General features: G+C 38.1%; 2 protein-coding genes across 3 annotated transcripts in view; one reads left to right on the forward strand and one right to left on the reverse strand.

Annotated features, from left to right (window-relative positions):
* MARCHF1 (membrane associated ring-CH-type finger 1) overlaps positions 1–14529 on the forward strand; it is a 656198-nt gene extending 641669 nt beyond the window's left edge. For both annotated transcript variants that reach the window (XM_081077612.1, XM_081077613.1), the window contains 2 exons: positions 6722–6869; positions 14223–14529. In XM_081077612.1, coding sequence (XP_080933738.1) covers positions 6722–6869; positions 14223–14521 — 447 coding nt within the window. In that variant the 3' untranslated portion in view covers positions 14522–14529. The remainder of the gene's footprint in view (positions 1–6721; positions 6870–14222) is intronic.
* A 661-nt stretch (positions 14530–15190) lies between these two features.
* TMA16 (translation machinery associated 16 homolog) overlaps positions 15191–18296 on the reverse strand; it is a 33393-nt gene continuing 30287 nt past the window's right edge. Inside the window, exon 8 of the mRNA XM_081077616.1 lies at positions 15191–16776. The gene's annotated coding sequence lies outside the window, so the exon portion shown is untranslated. The remainder of the gene's footprint in view (positions 16777–18296) is intronic.

Here is an 18296-nt window from a genome sequence, read left to right on the forward strand (position 1 = left end):
ACTTCTTTATCCATTCATCTATCGAAACACATTTTGGTTGTTTCCATGTCTTGGCCACTATAAATAAAGCTGCAGTGAACATTGGAGCACATGTGTCTTTATGGATAAATGTTTTCAGAAGTTTTGGGTAGCTACCCAGGAGAGGGATTGCTGGGTCATATGGTAATTCTATTCGTAATTTTTTGAGGAACCTCCACACTGCCTTCCATAACAGCTGCACCAGTCTGCATTCCCACCAACAGTGTATGAGGGTTCCTTTTTCTCCACAGCCTCTCCAACACTTGTTACTATTTGTCTTGTTGGTGATAGCCATTCTGACTGGGGTGAGGGGATATCTCATTGTGGTTTTAATTTGCATTTCTCCGATGATTAGAGATGTTGAGCATTTTTTCATATGTCTATTTGCTATTTGTATGTCCTCTTTGGAGAAATGTCTCTTCAGGTCCTCTGCCCATTTTTCAATAGGGTTGTTTGTTTTTTTGTTGTTTAGTTGCATGCATTCCTTGTATAATTTGGATATTAGCCCCCTATCGGAGGGACTGTTTGAAAAAATCTCCCATTCAGTTGGTTGCCTCTTTATTTTGTTGATGGTTTCTTTTGCTGTGCAGAAGCTTTTAAGTTTCATATAGTCCCATTCGTTTATTTTAGCTTTTACTTCCCTTGCCTTTGGAGGCAGATTCATAAAATGCTCTTTGAACCCAAGGTCAATAGTTTAGTACCTATGTTTTCTTCTATGCAGTTTGTTGTTTCAGGTCTTATGCTTAAGTCTTTGATCCATTTAGAATTAATTTTGGTACATGGTAACAGATAGCAGTCCAGTGTCATTCTTTTGCACGTGGCTATCCAATTCTCCCAGCACCATTTATTGAAGAGGCTGTCTTTCCTCCATTGTACGTTTTTAGCTTCTTTGTCAAAAATTATCTGTCCATATTTATGTGGTTTTATTTCTGGGTTCTCAATTCTATTCCATTGGTCTTATGTGTCTGTTTTTCTGTTGATACCATGCTGTTTTGATTGTTGTTGCCCTGTAGTACAAGCTAAAGTCAGGGATTATGATACCTCCCGCATTGTTCTTTTTTCTTAGGATTGCTTTGCCTATTCAGGGTCTTTGTGGTTCCATACAAATCTGATGATTTTTTGTTCTATTTCTTTAAAAAATGTAATTGGGATTTTGATGGGGATTGCATTAAATCTGTATATGGCTTTGGGTAATATGGCCATTTTAACTATGTTGATTCTTCCATCCATGAGCACAGAATGTCTTTCTATTTCTTTGTGTCTTCTTCAATTTCTTTTAAAAATGTCTTATACTTTTCAGCGTATGGGTCTTTCACAACCTTGGTTAAGTTTATTCCCTAGGTATTTTATTCTTTTTGTTGCAATTACAAAAGGAATTTTCTTTTAATTTCTTTTTCTGGCATTTCATTGTTAGTATATAGGAATGCAATGGACTTTTGTATGTTGATTTTGTAGCCGGCAACTTGACTGTATTCGTTGATTGTTGCTAATAGTTTTTTGGTGTAATCTTTAGGGTTTTCTATATATAGCATCATGCCATCTGCAAAGAGTGACAGTTTAACATCTTCTTTCCCAATTTGGATGTCTTTTATTTATTTCTTTTGCCTGATTGCTCTGGCAAGGACTTCCAACACTGTGTTGAAAAGCAGAGGTGATAGCTGTGCCTTTTTATTGGTGAGTTCAATCCATTTACATTCAGGGTGATTATTGATATGTGAGGATTTCCTGTCATTCTATCTTTAGTTTTCTGGTAAGACTGTGTCTCCATTGTTTCTTTGCCTTTTTGTTGTTGTCTATTATTTCTGTGTGGTGGTATTCTATGATTTTTCCCTCTGTTTCTTCTTTTATTACAGTATATATTTCAGTTCTGGATTTTTTTTTTTGAGTGGTTACCACTAAGTTTATGTAAAAGAAAGTTTGATATTAAGAGTATTTCATTTTCTTCAACATGCTTACTTTCTCCATTCCCATATTCTGGTTCAGGCCTTTACTCTCCCTTCTTTTTATGTTGCCACAAATTGTCCCTGTTGATGATAGTCTAATAGCCTCCTTTAGTATCTCTTTTAGTGCAGGTCATGTATTAGAAAATTCCCTCAGCTTCTGTATATCTGGAAAGGTCTTTATTTCTCCTTCATATCTAAAGGAGATCTTTGCTGGATATATTATTCTTGGCTCATAATTTCTCTCTTTCAATAGTTTGAATATTTGGTTCCACTCCCTCCTGGCTTGTAGCGTTTCTGCTGAAAAATCTGTTGATATTCTAATGGGCTTTCTTTGTGGGTTACTATCTTCTTTTCCTTGGCTGCCTTGAGGATTCTTTCTTTGTCATTGATTTTAGACAGCTTCAATACTATGTGCATTGGAGAAGGCCTGTTGGAGTTGAGATAATTAGGTGTTCTATTTGCTTCTTTGATTCAAGGATCCAGTTCTTTCCACAAGTTTGGGAAGTTCTCATCGACTATTTGTTTGAATATACTCTCTGTTTCCTTCTCTCTTTCTTCTCTGTCTGGCATGACCGTTATTCTTATATTGCTCTTTCTGATGGAGTCAGAAAGTTCTTGTAGAGTTCTTTCATTTCTTTTAAGTCTCACGTCTCTTTCTTCCATCTGTGTCAATTCCAGATTTCTATCTTCTATGTCACCTATTCTTTCTTCCATCTGGTCAACTCTACGACCTAAGCTGGCTATTTCATTCTTCATTTCTTTTAGTGAGTTCTTAATCTCCAGAAATTCTATTTGGTTCTTTTTTAAAATTTCAATCTCTTTGGCAAAATGTTCATTTTGTTCTTTGATTGTGTTTCTGAGTTCGTTAAACTGCCTGTCTGTGTTTTCTTGCATCTCGTTGAGTTTTTTAACAATTGCAATCTTGATTTCATGGCCATTAATAATTTATTGTTTCTCTTCCTAGACATGTACAGAAGTGGGTTCTGCAACAGGTTGATAGAAAGAGGTATTTCATTTGTTTTCCAGTAGGTGTTGGTGGAATGTTTTATTTTCTCTCCGAATGCAGCCTTTTATTCTCTCTCACACTGTAGTTTTATATTTTCTCTGCACTATTCTGGCTTCTCACACAATGGGGGGATTCCCTGGAAGGCAGGCTTCTCCTCTGTGAACAGTTGGCCTTGGTAATATGGCATCACCTCCATGGGGGGATGTGGAGAGCTTCTGAGGTTTCAAAGCTCTTTCTGCCCCAGATTCAGAGCCTGTGTGCTTCAGCAGCTCTGTTTACTCCTGTAGGGATCCATTCAGATAGATGGGGCTGGGGGCAGGGTGAGTTGTGAGAGGTGGCCCAGAGCAATGGCTGCGACCACCACCACAGCTGGTCCTGCTTCCACAGCTCCCTCCCTTTTATCGGAACTAGTCGGGCTGCGAATCTGTGTCTGCGGTCCACAGTTCTCAGAACAGCAAATATTCTGTTCTTTTGATCTGACACTGCTACTGTTCTTCTTCTAGCACCGGGAAGGTGGGGGCTGGGCGAGCTCTGGGAGGGTAGAGAGGGGCCAGCTAGTCTCAGTGCCTAAGGCTTCTGTTCTCTGCTCGGCAGTGAGGGCTTAAAACACCGTTTTCAGTCTTCTTATCTCAGTCTTTTCTCCGAGGTCTCTGCCATGAGCGTTGGGTTCAGCCATGTTATATGCTGCCCCCTCAGCCCTGTGGGCCGTAAGTGGAGCCCTAGCAGTCCGAGTTCTTCCCTCTCCCACAGCTGCGGTAGTTCTGGGATGCAGCGAGCTCGGAGCACTGAGCTAGGTCTTCATCCTGCGCCCGAGCGGTTCCGTCTCCGTACTTCTCCCTTCCCTCCTCTCCCGCTGGCGTGCGATTCACCCACCTGGAGGTGAATTCAGTAGTGGGCCTCTTCATCTTGACTGTGTGCTGTGCAGGGAATCCTTTGTGGAGTTATAGTTGTTATATTTGTTGTAAATTCCAGGGGAGATTTCCAGAGGCTCACCTCACGCCACCATTTTTATGACATCTACACTTCTTTTTTAAAATGCTCTTGAGCTTAGGAAGGGACAACTTTAGAGCTTCCATTGTCTGGAACTAGAAGGAGTCTTTATTTGATTTGGTCCCTCCCTGTTGGTCACACTGATACTTTTCTATGTAAGGCTCATTAATTTTGAAGAATGCGTTTCAGTCACTGCATTGAAATGCTCCTTAGATTTAAGAAGACCCAATAATTAAGGGCTTCTTTAAAAGCCAGCTTTACAATTGAGGGTTGATTTGGTCTGTTTATTTTGTTACCAAAAGTATTCTCATCTACTTGCAAAATTTAGGAAATTTGAATGTGTCAAGCTGATTTTCTGAACCATCCTGCATTTTTTATTTGGTCACATTGAATATTGAGGTAATTCAAGAAATCATCATTAAGTCACAAAAGGATAACATTCTATTCTATAATTATACAGATTATTCAAGTTAACATCATAGTAAATCAATAACAAAACAAAATTTAAAAAATCAATCTTTCACAGATATGAAGTTTTGATAAAAGCCAAGATGCACGTACTAAAATCTTCTCAATTCAATATCAATTAAAAAATTAAATCTAAATTGAAGCACCTGGTTTTCCCCTGGCCACATTACTAAAATTTCTCCATTATTTACATGGAATAATATATAAAATATTGTGTGATGGAGAAGAAAGTACAAGATGAAGTATGAATTGTTAATTGGGACTAACAGAACCTTATGAGGAAAACTGTGATCACTGGCCAGTAAGAGGAGAGTAAAAGATGGTGTTTGTAAATAAAACATTTATGTCTCTAACATGTTTAAGATTTCTGGAGCATCATGATCACACTTGAAGAAATTTGCTCTCTTACAAATGAAATTATAGGATTTTAACCATGAGACTGGAAGGGAAGTTAGGAAGTATCTATTTGATTCTTTCATCAAGAATTACATTTGCTAACAAGCAGCAGAGTCCTGAGAAATTATGGCTTAATCAGACAGGGCTTTATTTCCTTGCATGTGTAAGTGGTCATCCAGAGGTGAACTGTTGCTCATCAGGCTGAGGTCTCTCCGATTCTCAAAACTTTTCCTCGAGTTTGCAAGATGACTGTTGGGATTCTTACCATCAATTATGATTTCCAAGCAGCAAAGAAGAGAAAATGGAGGAAAGGAAGAAGGAGCAATTCCTGAGTCAGGAAGGTGAACACTTGATATCTCACTAGATAGCCCCTCATGCCTCACGGGTGAAAAACAGCCCATGTTCACGTCTGCCAAGGAAGGTTGGAAAGCAGCTTTTAGCTGGCACAATTCTCACCCTCATAGAATTACTAGTCTGTTAACAGAGGAAGAAAAGACTGGTATTCTCTTCCCAAACCTCTCTGTCACAGCTTCTGCCACAATTCAAGTCTTATGAAGCAAGTGGGCCTGGAGAGATTAAATGACTTCACCAATGTCTCAGAGCTGGTGACAGAACCATGACTTTATGGGACATAATGGATGCCCTCTTGTTTCCAACTGAGTTGCTTATGGAATTATATGTGGGGGTGGGGTGGGAGGTGGGGAAGGAATGGGGTCTTCTGAAGTTCTAACGATTTTGCTTTAGCAAAAACATAATAAGAATCGTGGATTATTGAAAGCTTAGCACATCAGTTCACCTCTAACAAGACCTAAGTGATTTGATTTTCCTATAGAAATAATACAAAGAGAAATAAAGACACAATACTTAACTCGGGAATGAAATGATGCTGTAGCTGTCAAAGCATTAAAATTTTGTTTGAGAGTCTATTTCTTCAAAGTTAATAAGTAGACACATTCCCTCATATGGACACAAAACCTAACATGTAAGTATACAAATTGTGGCCCTCTTCCTCTCTCAGACTGAGGGAGCAGCTCTCAACCTTCTGAGGAGTGTGACTAAGGGTCAATGGTTGTGACAACAGTGGCAGCAGCTAATCCAGACTGCACTAAGGGGTCTCAACTGATTTTCTCCCATTGCCCAGATGATAAAATGTGTTTCCCAGGAGAAGAATTGTAAACCGGTATCATCCAGCCATTCAAATTCTTTGTTTGAGTTATACATTCAGTAATGCAACACTATGTCAGGTTATGTTTTAATCCACAAAGAGATTACTTATTACTACTTATAACCTAGTACTGCAAAGAAGTGATATGCAGAAACCTGAAATAAAATGTTTTCTAAAAATTGTTCAGTATTAAAACTATCCCATTCATGTCACAAACAAGGAAATGACAGGTTAGCAAAACAGAAAAGACTTGATTTAATTCATTTGGAAATACAAACATATTTTTGTTTTCACTTTAATATGTATTTAAGTTACATATAATTCCACAGGTTATGATTTCATATCTTTTTTTAAGTAACTATGGTTTTTGCAATTTTTTTAACCTTTTAAAACATTTTTTTTTTAATTTTTTAAGTGTGTCTTTCCAGGACCCATCAGCTCCAAGTCAAGTAGTTGTTTCCATCTGCTTGTGGAGGGCGCAGCTCACAGTGGCCCATGTGGGGATCGAACCGGCAACCTTGTTGTTAAGAGCTCTGTGCTCTAACCAACTGAGCTAACCGGCTGCCCAGATTTCATGTCTTTCTACACGAGGACTTATTTGAATATTATAGTGTCCTCTGAAATTGCAAATCCTTAATGCTTTCCCTCCATTCATGAGCTATGTCTGGGCTATAATTGGGGAACAAAGTTTCCTGGTTAGAAATTCAGTTTTGTGTGATTCGTTTACAATTGCAGTGGGAGAAACTACAGATGAGCACGAGTGAAAGGAGAAAAATATTCTGCTCGGTCACATTCCACGTCATCGCAATCACGTGTGTGGTTTGGTCCTTGTATGTATTAATAGACCGGACAGCGGAGGAAATCAAGCAAGGTAACGACAATGGTAAGGGCACGTCTCTTCTTTTCTCCCCTCTTGGATGCGGTGAGGATACCCAGAACCAGGGAGGGAAGCCATTTCCCCCGTTTAGTGCACTAGCAAACACCAGGGCTGGCAATCGAGTCTTCTCCAACGATGCTATTGACTATAAATGGGGTGCCAAGCTGAGATGGGAGATTTATCAAGTTCATGTGAACTTGAGTAGGGAGAAATATATAAAATTTCATCCACCACTCCAGGCTTTGCAGGAGCTGGATGAGGATCAGGTTTTTCCTGATGGGAAAAGGTCGACAGGTTTTAAAACTGAAAGGTTTTTCACTTGATTTAATTCACCCAGTGAATTTAGCTTCTTTAAAAACATGAATATGCGGATACGGTAGTAAAGAATGTAATAGCTTATTAGTACTATGTAAGTTGATAGAGTGGATTAACACTATAGTTTGAAATTTTAAACAGTTTAATAGTTTGATTGTGAAGGATGGCATCAAGTCTGCAAAAAAAGATGTTTGATGTCCCGACCTGCAGGGACACTACACGAGGGACCCCGAAGCACCTAGAAGGGAGGAAAATGGGAGACACAAAGACCGGAGACAAGACAGGAGTTCTGATCAAGTCTATCTTTATTGCAGCTCAATCAGGGGTTATATACATTCTTTTGCTGGGTGGAGGGGCATTAACATAAGAAGGGTTGCCGCAGGCTAGAGGTCTTAAGCCATCCGGACACCCCCTACAGAAATGTGGGTGTTATCTAAAGACTTAAGTAACTTCCTCTATCTCATGCTTCTCAGTCATGTGATGGTGCCTTACAGGCACCCGCCCTCTACAGTTTGAAAATCATTAAGGCATATTCTAATATTTAAAATGCATAGGTCATTGAAACTAGGTTATCTTCACTTCTGAAGGTACCCAGCTCTATTTTTCGTCGGATTCTAACAGCTTTAGCATATAGCCTAAATCATAGCTGGTAAAACAGTGAGAAATAGTCCCCTAACTCATCCCACCCCCCACCCCCCCGCATCCCCACGTGGGGTGGCAGGGGGAACAAACACAATATTAAACACATGGTGAATTTGAAAGGAGAAATTGTTCAGATGATAACACTGTAAGTTTGTAGTGTTATGAAAATGTTTATGTGCCTCCCTCAAAAAAGGAAAAGAAAATGATGAGAAGAAGTGAGGAAAAGAAAATAATTTTTAAAAGAAAAGCTTTGTTACTTCTGTATGTCTTTGGATTCATACAAGCAGAAGGGAAGGATGTTGCATTCTCACACTTGACCTCATGATGGCAGCAGTGCACACCAACGTGCTCTTCTGGGCATTCTAGAAGCGACTGGGACCTGGGCGAATAAAAGGGGCTGTGTGTGGTGGTGGTGGGGGGGGGGATTGGGGGGGCGGGGATGAGGGGTGATGGAGATACAGGTCCCACTGCTTCTGAAAGAGAATGAAAACACTGTGGCTTGAAAAACAAGTAGGGATGTTTTGTTTGTTTTTTGGTTCAATCTTAACTCATTTTTATATAATTTATATCAAACTACATTCTTTACAACTACATTATGCATTGTTACTGAGATGCTCGATTAAACAATAATATCTATTAGATCCTTATTAAATAGGGTAGGACCTAGAGAGTAGAACTTTTTTTTTTTTTTTTTAAATCTGTGTTCCCTATATTTAGAGGCACTGGCCCAAGCCCAGTAACGGGAAAGTGTGCCAGAAACGGTGCCATTGTGTATGTATGGAAAAACAAAGAGACATTCCACCACCATCCCCACCTTTCTATACCCAACATACATCCTCACGACTCAAATGTTTTCCTAATAATCAAGGGCAGGCATGATAACCAGAGACTTCATATTTGTAGATGTCTGACTTGGAGTTCAGTGTTTGAGAATCACAAATTTGCCCCAGTGTAGCCTCGCCTTCTCCCAGCGGTGACACGGTCATGGTCTAGCTGTACTAGTCCTCAAGGGCTCTTTCCTTTCTCCTTAAGTCACATGTAAGGGAAAGGAGGGTAAGAGCACCTCTCCAAGGCATCACAAGAAGAAGCAATCTCATGTCATTCAGATGTTGTCAACAGGTCAGAATCTCTCTCTTACATTCCTTTATTCAGAGTCACTACTGAGACATGTGAGTGCATAGTGATCATTTATCTCGTGTGAACTTGACAGCCTCAACTTCAGCCACCTAGTTTCTCCAGAACCCAGGGTCCCATGCCGCCTTCCATTTAGCTCACTCTGCCTGCTCATTCTCTGGTTCCCCTGGATATCCTTATGTCTCCAGTTGTCACATCTATTCTGATGACACCCCAAATTTATCCCCAGCTCATACTGCACTCTGATTATGCATCTGTGTACCTCCTGAACGTGCCCATCTAAGGGTCTTCCAGGCACCAACTCAGTATGTCCAAACTCCATCTACTACCACTTCCCACTCCGACACCTGTGGGAAAGACATTACTGACACCCAGTAACCAAAGCCAACACAGCTCTAATTCCTCATCTCCTCCTTCTCCCCCACTTCTACTGTAAGTCAATCACTAAATCCTATTTATTCTGCCTCATATGCTCTGGAATCTGTCCGTTTCTCTCCTTCCTCACTGCCACCATCCATGTACAAACGACCATGTCTTTTACCTAAAAACTGCAACGACTTCTTAACTGGACTTTCTCAAGTTTTGCCCACTTTCAACCCATGCTTAATAATGTGCTTCCAGCAAAGTTACAAAATATTGTACAAATGTGACCACAACCTTCCCTAATTAGCCAATACTCTTAAAACATACACCAAACTCTTTAGTGGGATTATGTGCCTCCCCCTATAACCTAGCTGTAGCCAATTATGCTGACCATTCGTCAGCTCCCCCAACATACTTCCAGACCCTTGCTTAGCTTTTCTCTTTACATAAAGCATCTCCTCCCTGCTTCTCCTGTCCACCTCCACACACTCAAACACCCATATACTCTCACACCGCTCCCTAAACCCCCACTCTACCTTTGCAGTTCACCTTAAACTTCTCTCTGTCTGGGAAACCTAGTTCAGCTCCCTGAACTAGAATCATTGTTACTATTACAGTGGTTCTCAAAATGTGGTCCCTGGACCACTAGCAGTAGCATCACCTGGGCACTTGGTGGAGAAATGCAGATTCTCGGCCACCCCATCCCCTCTGACCTATTAATCAGAAATTCTGAGGGTGGAACCCCGTCATTTGTGCTTAAGAAGCAAACAGGTAATTCTGAAGCTCTCGAAATGTGAAGAACCATATATTCCCATAGCTTCGTGCATTTACCACACACCCCTTACTTCATCTTGATTGCACATTCGAATTACCTGTGGAGTTTCCATACCCCTACGAAGCCTGAAGTTTATCCTCAGAGGTTCAGATTTCATTATCCCTAACTCATGACTCTATTGTGCAGTCATGCTGAGAAGCTCTGCTCTCCCACTCCCAGGACACGTAATTGTAATTGCTCATGTAATTGTCTTTCCTCCCCAATAGCCTCTGAGCTCAGAGCAGGCCATCTAAGCCTGTCTTACTCACCAGCACACCCATGGTGCTGAGCTCTGTGTGTGGCACCTGGCAAGTGGCCCAGTCAATGCTGTAGAAGGAATGATGAAGTGTGAATATCTCATACTCAAGCTTTTCCAACTTGTATCTTTTTTAAAAATACTTTTTTCAATTTTTTTTTTCCTTTTTCCTTTCTGGGTAGAAGCAGGATTTCAGACCAGTCACCCAAAGGAGTATCACTCAGGTCCCTTAGATTTCCCAATAGAAAGCTTGAATGGCAATCAAAGGTCAGTATATATATATATTTTATATATATATATATATATATATATATATATATATATATATATGCACACACACATATATATGTATATATATGTATATACAAGACTGGGTTATATATGTATATATATATATGTGTGTGTGTGTATATATATGTATATACACACATATACATACATATATATCCCGGTCTTATAGCAAAATAATACCGGTTCTTATATTAATTTTTGCTCCAAAAGACACATTAAAGCTGATTGTCCGGCTAGGTCTTATTTTCAGGGAAACATGGTATATATGTACGTATATATATATACATGTATATATACACACATATAGTCAAGTGTCAGCTTTCTATCATATTACTTTTAAAAATTATTTTCAGTTTCTTAAAATCAAATGAAAATTAGGTAACTATTATCTTTGGTGTTCAGAGCTTTTGAATTAGGAAGCAAGATATTTATCAAGAAGCAGTGCCTGGGGCTATTTCTACAGATCCACTTGCTGGTGAGACAGCTCCTAAGTCATGTAATTTCAAATAGTGACTTTTGTAAAGGGTATCATCTGTACTTATGCTCAAATTGTATTTAAAATCTGGTTTCCCAATGTAATCCATTACAGGTAGTACAGCCATTTGTATGAGTTTTATTTTCATCTTCCTCTGGTATTGAGACTCTGAGTACCGATTCTGAATTTACTTTTAAAGTTTTTAGGGGGGAAAAAAACTGTATAATTTAAAAGTCAAAATACTCTAAATCCATTTTGAAAACCTTCCAAAATATTGGAAGAGGAACAAACTGTCCTTCTTCAACCAGAATTGAGGTTGAGTATAAAAACAGCAACATCTATGAACTATAACAACAATCCTGGAAGGAAAAAAATAACAAACCATTTATGTTTTTAAATGGTTGTTCTTTTTAGATGATATGCATGATGCCTCAGATACCTCTCGCATCTCACTGTCACATGTGATAAGGAAAAAAAAATGTAATACATGGTACTTGGAACTTTAACATCCTGATTCATCCAGGTTGCCAACTCTAATTTGGGAAAACAATTGCTCTTCCTGCCTTATCTTTACTTATTCGAGAAGAATGCTCCAGTATACTATTTGTGTGTTGAAAACAAAACACAAAACAATACAGACCAAGAAAAAACAAATTTATGCTACCTATTAAAAAGACCGTAGGTGCAGATTTTAATGTTGCCCCAGAATTATTCAAATGTATATACCACAAGGGACTAGCATAACCAATCGATTTTTTTTTCCCATGCCTGACTCACTTGTGAGCCTCTCAGTATCTCCAGGGCAAGGTCCAGGCTTCATTATTCAGAGAATAATTGGTCTATTAGGAGAAGCTCCCAAATTTTCGCTGGCTGTAGCTGTGTCCACAGATAAGAACAAATGGCTGTGTAGGACTCGTTGGCTGTTAACATCTACTTAGAGTGTGTGTTCAAAATTAGTTCCCTGCAATTCATACAGTATTTTCCTTTTCACCATTGTTGTTTAAACTATTCCTTTTTAAAGTAATTATATGTTGGTTATTGGTAACAATCCAAACATGAGAAATGCTGACTTGGGCTAGTTGTCAGAAGGCCAGGGTTCTAGTTCTGCCTTGGTCAGTGGCTAGTTATCGTGAATAAAATAATCACTTTGAAGCTCAATTTCCTCATTTGTAAAACTAAGTTTGACTGAATACGCTCCAACTGTAGGGAAGCGACCAGAAGAAAAGTAAAGGAGAAAACCACCTGCCTGCCCTACCACTCACACATACCCTTATACAAACATATTTTGTAACTCTGCGTAATCTAAGCATCCAGCCAAAAATATCCCAAATTACCAAAGCAATGCTTTTTCTATATATACTTTGTCCTGCCACTGTTAAATGAGGTAGGTTCTCTTCTGCTGGTTAGGGATTGGGAACGGCTTTTTAGACATACTCCCGGTGCCTCCAGGCCCACGATCTGCCACGTATGACATGCAGAATATTCCTAGAATTTAAATTTAAAAGCTGGCATAGACCTTAAAGATCATTGTTTTAAAGATGAGGAAATAAGTAATTTGCCTCATCTGCAGCTATATTATAACCACCCATCTGGGAGCTTGTGGTTTACCCAATTTGACTTAAAGAGAAAACAGAGAAGCAATCTGTTACGAGTGACCCAGCATGTGTGCCTCCCATGGAGAAGGACTGGGACCCTATTCCATTAGCAAGGAAGTAGGTTTTCAGAGAAACAATATTGCTGGAAGGCAAATGAGCCTGAAAGGGGCCAGTGGATGTATCCAGCTTATAAGCCATTGCCATTGTGCTCTGAAAGTTTGGTGTAAATGTTTCCTAACAAATACAGTACACACAGTGGCCACTTATGCATTTCAGGACCTTTTTAAGTTTTGGTAGATTTCTGAGCTTTTCTCCATGAAGGGGATTGCCCGGGGCACAGGGTGAGGCGGTGTAGTGCTGACTAAAGGGTAGTGGCCTGGCTTGCAGCTAACCAGCCTTTCTCCTCACCTGCATCCCTGAAGTTTCCATGCTCAGACTCTAGGTGCGACATTCAAAGATTGATGAAGCCCAATGAAGTTAGAAAGGTCTTAGCTGTAGGCACCAGAGAAAGCCTTGCTATTAATCTACAACTCAGTCAGGCCAAGATGCATAGCATTTAAACCACTCAGCTAGCAACAACAATTTACATTTTTATAGCACTGTGTGTCAGTGCTAATTCATTTAATCCACTCTAACAACTCTATGAGGTAAATACGATTAGGTTGGTGCAAAAATTATTGCGTTTTTTGTGGCTGTTTATAACCTTTACAACCGCAATTGCTTTTGCACCAACCTAATACCATTACCTCCATTTTTAAGGGATATAACAAACCATCACATTACTAATTTTTATATTGAATATATTTTTATGATATTGTTTTGGCTATATTGGGGGCGTGGAAGAAAGTGATGTTCTCGGTAACAAAATGTAATTTATGAAACAAGTACAGGTAACTAAAATCCTAAATCTTATGCATGTCTATACTGAGAAATTCTCTTTCTGTCTTTGGTGAGATGTGGCAGTTTATTTCTCATTTTTTTTTTTTTAAGTTTTTAAAGAATGAGGGTGGGAATGGGGACCTGTATGTACAATCCCATACATTTACCTATTTCTGTACCTCCTACTTTTAGGTATTGTTCATAATCAGATTAAGGATTTTAGCTGCTGATCCTTCCATTCAATATGGTCAGTCCTTCCTTAAAGGTATAGCTATAAAGAATAAATGTTAAAGTATCAAAAGTCTCATGTATGTTTCAAGTACTGATAATCATAGTAGGTACTTGATACTAGGAGGGGAAATGAGACATCATTACAGTGGTAGGTAAGAGAATTTCTTCATATATAATTTCAACCATACCTTTAGCATATTTAAAAGCAATTCAAGTTATAATTCTTATCCATAGAATTTTACACTTATATAGCAATATATTCCTTATCTGTGAACTTTATCAGGAAGGCATAGTCTTTTGGAGCTGTGGAAGAAAGTTACCAAATCCATTGATTGGTGACAGCATTCTCTTTTTTATTTCAAAGGTGTCCTTGAATGGCCATTTTGGACAAAACTGGTTGTGGTGGCCATCGGCTTCACGGGAGGTCTCGTCTTCATGTACGTACAGTGTAAAGCCTACGTTCAGTTGTGGCGCAGGTTGAAGGCATACAACCGTGTGATCTTTGTGCAAAACTGCCCAGACACTGCCAAAAAACAGGAGAAGAACTTCTCGTGTCACATAAACACGGACATCAAGGATGCCGTGGTGGTGCCTGTCTTGCAAACGGGTACAAATTCACTGCCATCTGCAGAAGGCAGCCCCCCTGAAGTTATACCAGTGTGATGGAGACAGGTGGAGTTTCTTCGCTGAAGAATACCTTTCTAGCCCTCAGCCACTACAAATGACAGAAGTGATCCTGAATTATTCACTTTCTTCATCTTCTCCCCTTTCTCCTACTGAGTCACCTTTCCTTACTTTGCTCAGAAAGGAAAGGAGGGAAGGACACCAAATGACCAGGATCCCATCAAGCAGAGTCTAAAGTGTGATATGGAGATGTGAAACATTTGCTAAAGAGTAATTTCTAAAACAGTTATAAAATATCACTGGAGTAAGGAGTCCTTTTAGGCAAAGTTCATCGTCAGACTAAACAGACATATGAGTCTTCAAGGTTGCAGGGGAAAGTTTAAGAATACAGACTTGAATTACAATATGTATTTCTTCTAGGGCCTCGTAATGTTAACTATCTCATCTGGGAATAACATACTTGTTTTTAAGCTTGACATTGTCTGCATTAGCCCCGAGATACATCAGAAGCACACTGGGAGGAAGCATCTTTTGATAGTCTCACTTTTGACAGGTAACAGATTTTTTGGCTATTGTGGAGTCCAGTTGTTTTGACAGATGCATGTTTTTAAAATCAATGCAGTATGCATTTGAAGATATTAATACTTGGATTTATATTTAAATCATGAACAAAGGATGTGCAGAGGTTTTTTTTTCATTTGTTTGTTTAATTAGCCCTGTTGAATACACACAGAAGTTGAAATCTGGACCCTCTACACCAGTGTTGTCTAACAGAAATATAACGTGAGCCACAAATGCAGGCCACATATGTAAATTTTAAATTTTTAGTAGCCCCATTACAAAAAGTAAAATAGGTGAAATTAATTTTGATGATGTATTACATTTAACAATATATATCCAAGTTATTTCAACCTGTCATAATGTCAAAAGTTAATTGAGATATTTTACATCTTTTTTTATGAACCAAGTCTTCAAAATCCAGTATTTTATCCTTTCAGCATATCTCAATTTGAATTAACCATATTGCATAGCAATCCTAAAATTAGAGCCTCTGCTTCATTTAACAGTTAATATTGCAAAACATCAGCTTAACTCATTCTTTTATTCAAAGTCGCACAAATGTTATAATTTTACAAAGCACTAAATTAATCAAACAAATTTAATATCTTGGTTGAAGAGTTAGATAAAATTACAATTTCTCTGAAGGGTGCAAAAAACAAAAGCATAGAAAGATAAAGCAATCTTTAGCAAAGTTCTGAAATTAACTCGTTTGCTACAATGAAGCACTTATGATACGGAAAATAAAAATTAAATATTTTCATTATTAAGTCAAATGTGTAAGGCTTTAAAAAAAATCCATATGAGGTGTCAACTTGACAGATGAGTAGTTAAGCATTTAGACTCTATTTTTAAAAGCTGACAGCATTTCCCTTGCTCAGCTGGGAAGCAAAAATATTGGACAAATTCTGTGGTAAGTAATACATTGAGTTGTTTAGGTTTGACAGTTCAGTTGATTATTATGATGTTTGCATATTCATGTAAAACTGAAGTGTGAATGATATTGCCGTGAGCTACATTAATGATTATAGATGTAGTGGCCTGTTGAAAGATGTCTTACATTTTAAAAAGGTGATTTATTTTTGTTAGCTGTCATATTTATTATTGTGGAAAAGGAACCACGGTGGCCACAGGAACCAAAGCATGGGTATTGCATTGCACAAATCTGGGTATCACATTGATGCACTTTGTAATGATCCGTGTGCTTGTTCTTCAAAGATATCATAGGAAAAGGGAAAAAGAAATAACCTTTTTAATGGGAGAAAGATGATGTGAATTAGGGGCTGATACCGAGTCCAACTAGTCCTGATGCCCAAGAATAAAGGGAGATGTCAACTCTATGTGTGTGGCATGTGTATGTGTATTCACGTATGTACATGAGAAACATGTTAAGGTTTCCAGTCAGGAAACAAAGGTTTAAACTCACCTTTCTTAAAACTTTATTATTGGGATGTGAAATAAAAGGCACAGGGCAAACATAATTGAGATAACTGAACTGGACCAAAATTTCTGTGCAAATAAGGACACAAGTGAAGTATGAAACTTAAACAAACTGAACATGGCATCTCACCCAAGGGATTAAACTTGATTCAATTTATCTGTTCATTTTTCCAAGCTTTTTACTAATCCATTTTTCCTGTGGTTTAGCAATGGCAACATGCGGTTTACAAATATTCCTGGGGGAAATAATTTAGTCACCAGCAAACAAAGAAATGTTGATTTCTCTTTTCTTTGTTCTGGAAGGAAAATGATTATTTACCTTAATTACTTCCAAAAATACTGTTTAAATTCTGTACAAACCTAAGCAAGATAGGTAAGTGTATATATAGCTCATTTCACAGTGAGAGGCAATTGGCTATTTTTAAAATAAGGCCTCATGTATTAAGGGCTATACTTAACACTAAAAAAAACATTTCTAGAATGAAAAGTAAAGATAAACATTACTGTATTAACAAAAGATGACATGGTGTTTTAAAACCATACTTAAATTCTCAAAATTGACTTACATAGGCTTTGGCATTCTTGAAATGAGAAAATAATGTAGCACCCTGGCAGGTTAAAAGTCAACATCTTATTGTTATTCTTCTGACCTTTTTAAACCCTGAACTCTTGAATTCAAATATTTTAAAAAGGTTTCTTGCAATGGCTGTTTATGGTTCAAGCTAAATAACTATGTGCACTTAAAACCTAAGGATGATTATTTTCTTCTTATATTCTGTGTGGCAATGGTACATTTGCCCTTTCAACGAAAGGATTCGGCTTTGTGACAACGCTTTTGTGGACTGGATATACCCTCCAAAAAGAAAAACTGCTCTCCAGAATGACTATTTTTTGAAGCATGTTTACCTGCTGATATAAGAAATAAACTGGAATTGAAATAAAGGACTGGAATTGAAGAATGAACTTACAGTTTGGTTTAAAACTTTCTGGCTTTTTATAATCAAGAATCTGTGGTATTATCAATACTATAAGCCACAAACATTTATGCTGTTAATTTTTTAAAAGCTGTCACTTTAATTGTATAGGATCAAAGATTAAATTGTAAAGGAATGAAATTCAAGCACTTTTTTAAAAAGTGAAGTCCAAAAGGCAATGAAGCTTAAGTACAAACACAAATAAAACAAAAATGAAGAAAACAACACCCAAATGTGATCCCATCAACCTGGGATATAGCAGTGGAGAAATTGAAGGAAGATAGGTTTATACTGAAGGAGTCTTTCAAAATGCCCCAAGATTAACTCTCTCCGAGCTGCTTTCACATGTGATTGTAGTCCCAGTGAAATGACCTCATGGTTGTATTTATCTTGTTTTGCAAAAGGTCTCTGAGTACCCCTAAAACAGCTGTTCTTTGGTTGGAAAATTAGCTCATTAGAGCAATGACATCATTAGGTATCATAATTGTCATTGGTGTGAGGTGAGAAAGATTATTCCATCTGCCTGACATAGTTTACCTTTCTTTGCCTTGCCACTGAGTATTTTGGGACAAAGTAGAGCTCTTAAAACTTATCATTATTGTAGTTATTATATAATAATTGTGTAGGGCTTACACTTTAATTAAGAAAGATAAAAACCTTTTTTCTTAAGTCAGCCCAAAGGTGCTATTTTACATATTAATACAGTTGAAAGGACATACTGTTATTTTGGGCTGCAGTGTTTCCTCCACATCTGAAGAAAGCCCATTTTGAAATTGGATATTGCATTAAAATTAACAAGAAAAAATTATTTTAACTGTGTGCAATTTTTGAAATTGAGCATT

Source organism: Rhinolophus hipposideros (genome assembly GCF_964194185.1).
Source record: "Rhinolophus hipposideros genome assembly, chromosome: 16".
Classification (NCBI taxonomy): Eukaryota; Metazoa; Chordata; class Mammalia; order Chiroptera; family Rhinolophidae; genus Rhinolophus; species Rhinolophus hipposideros.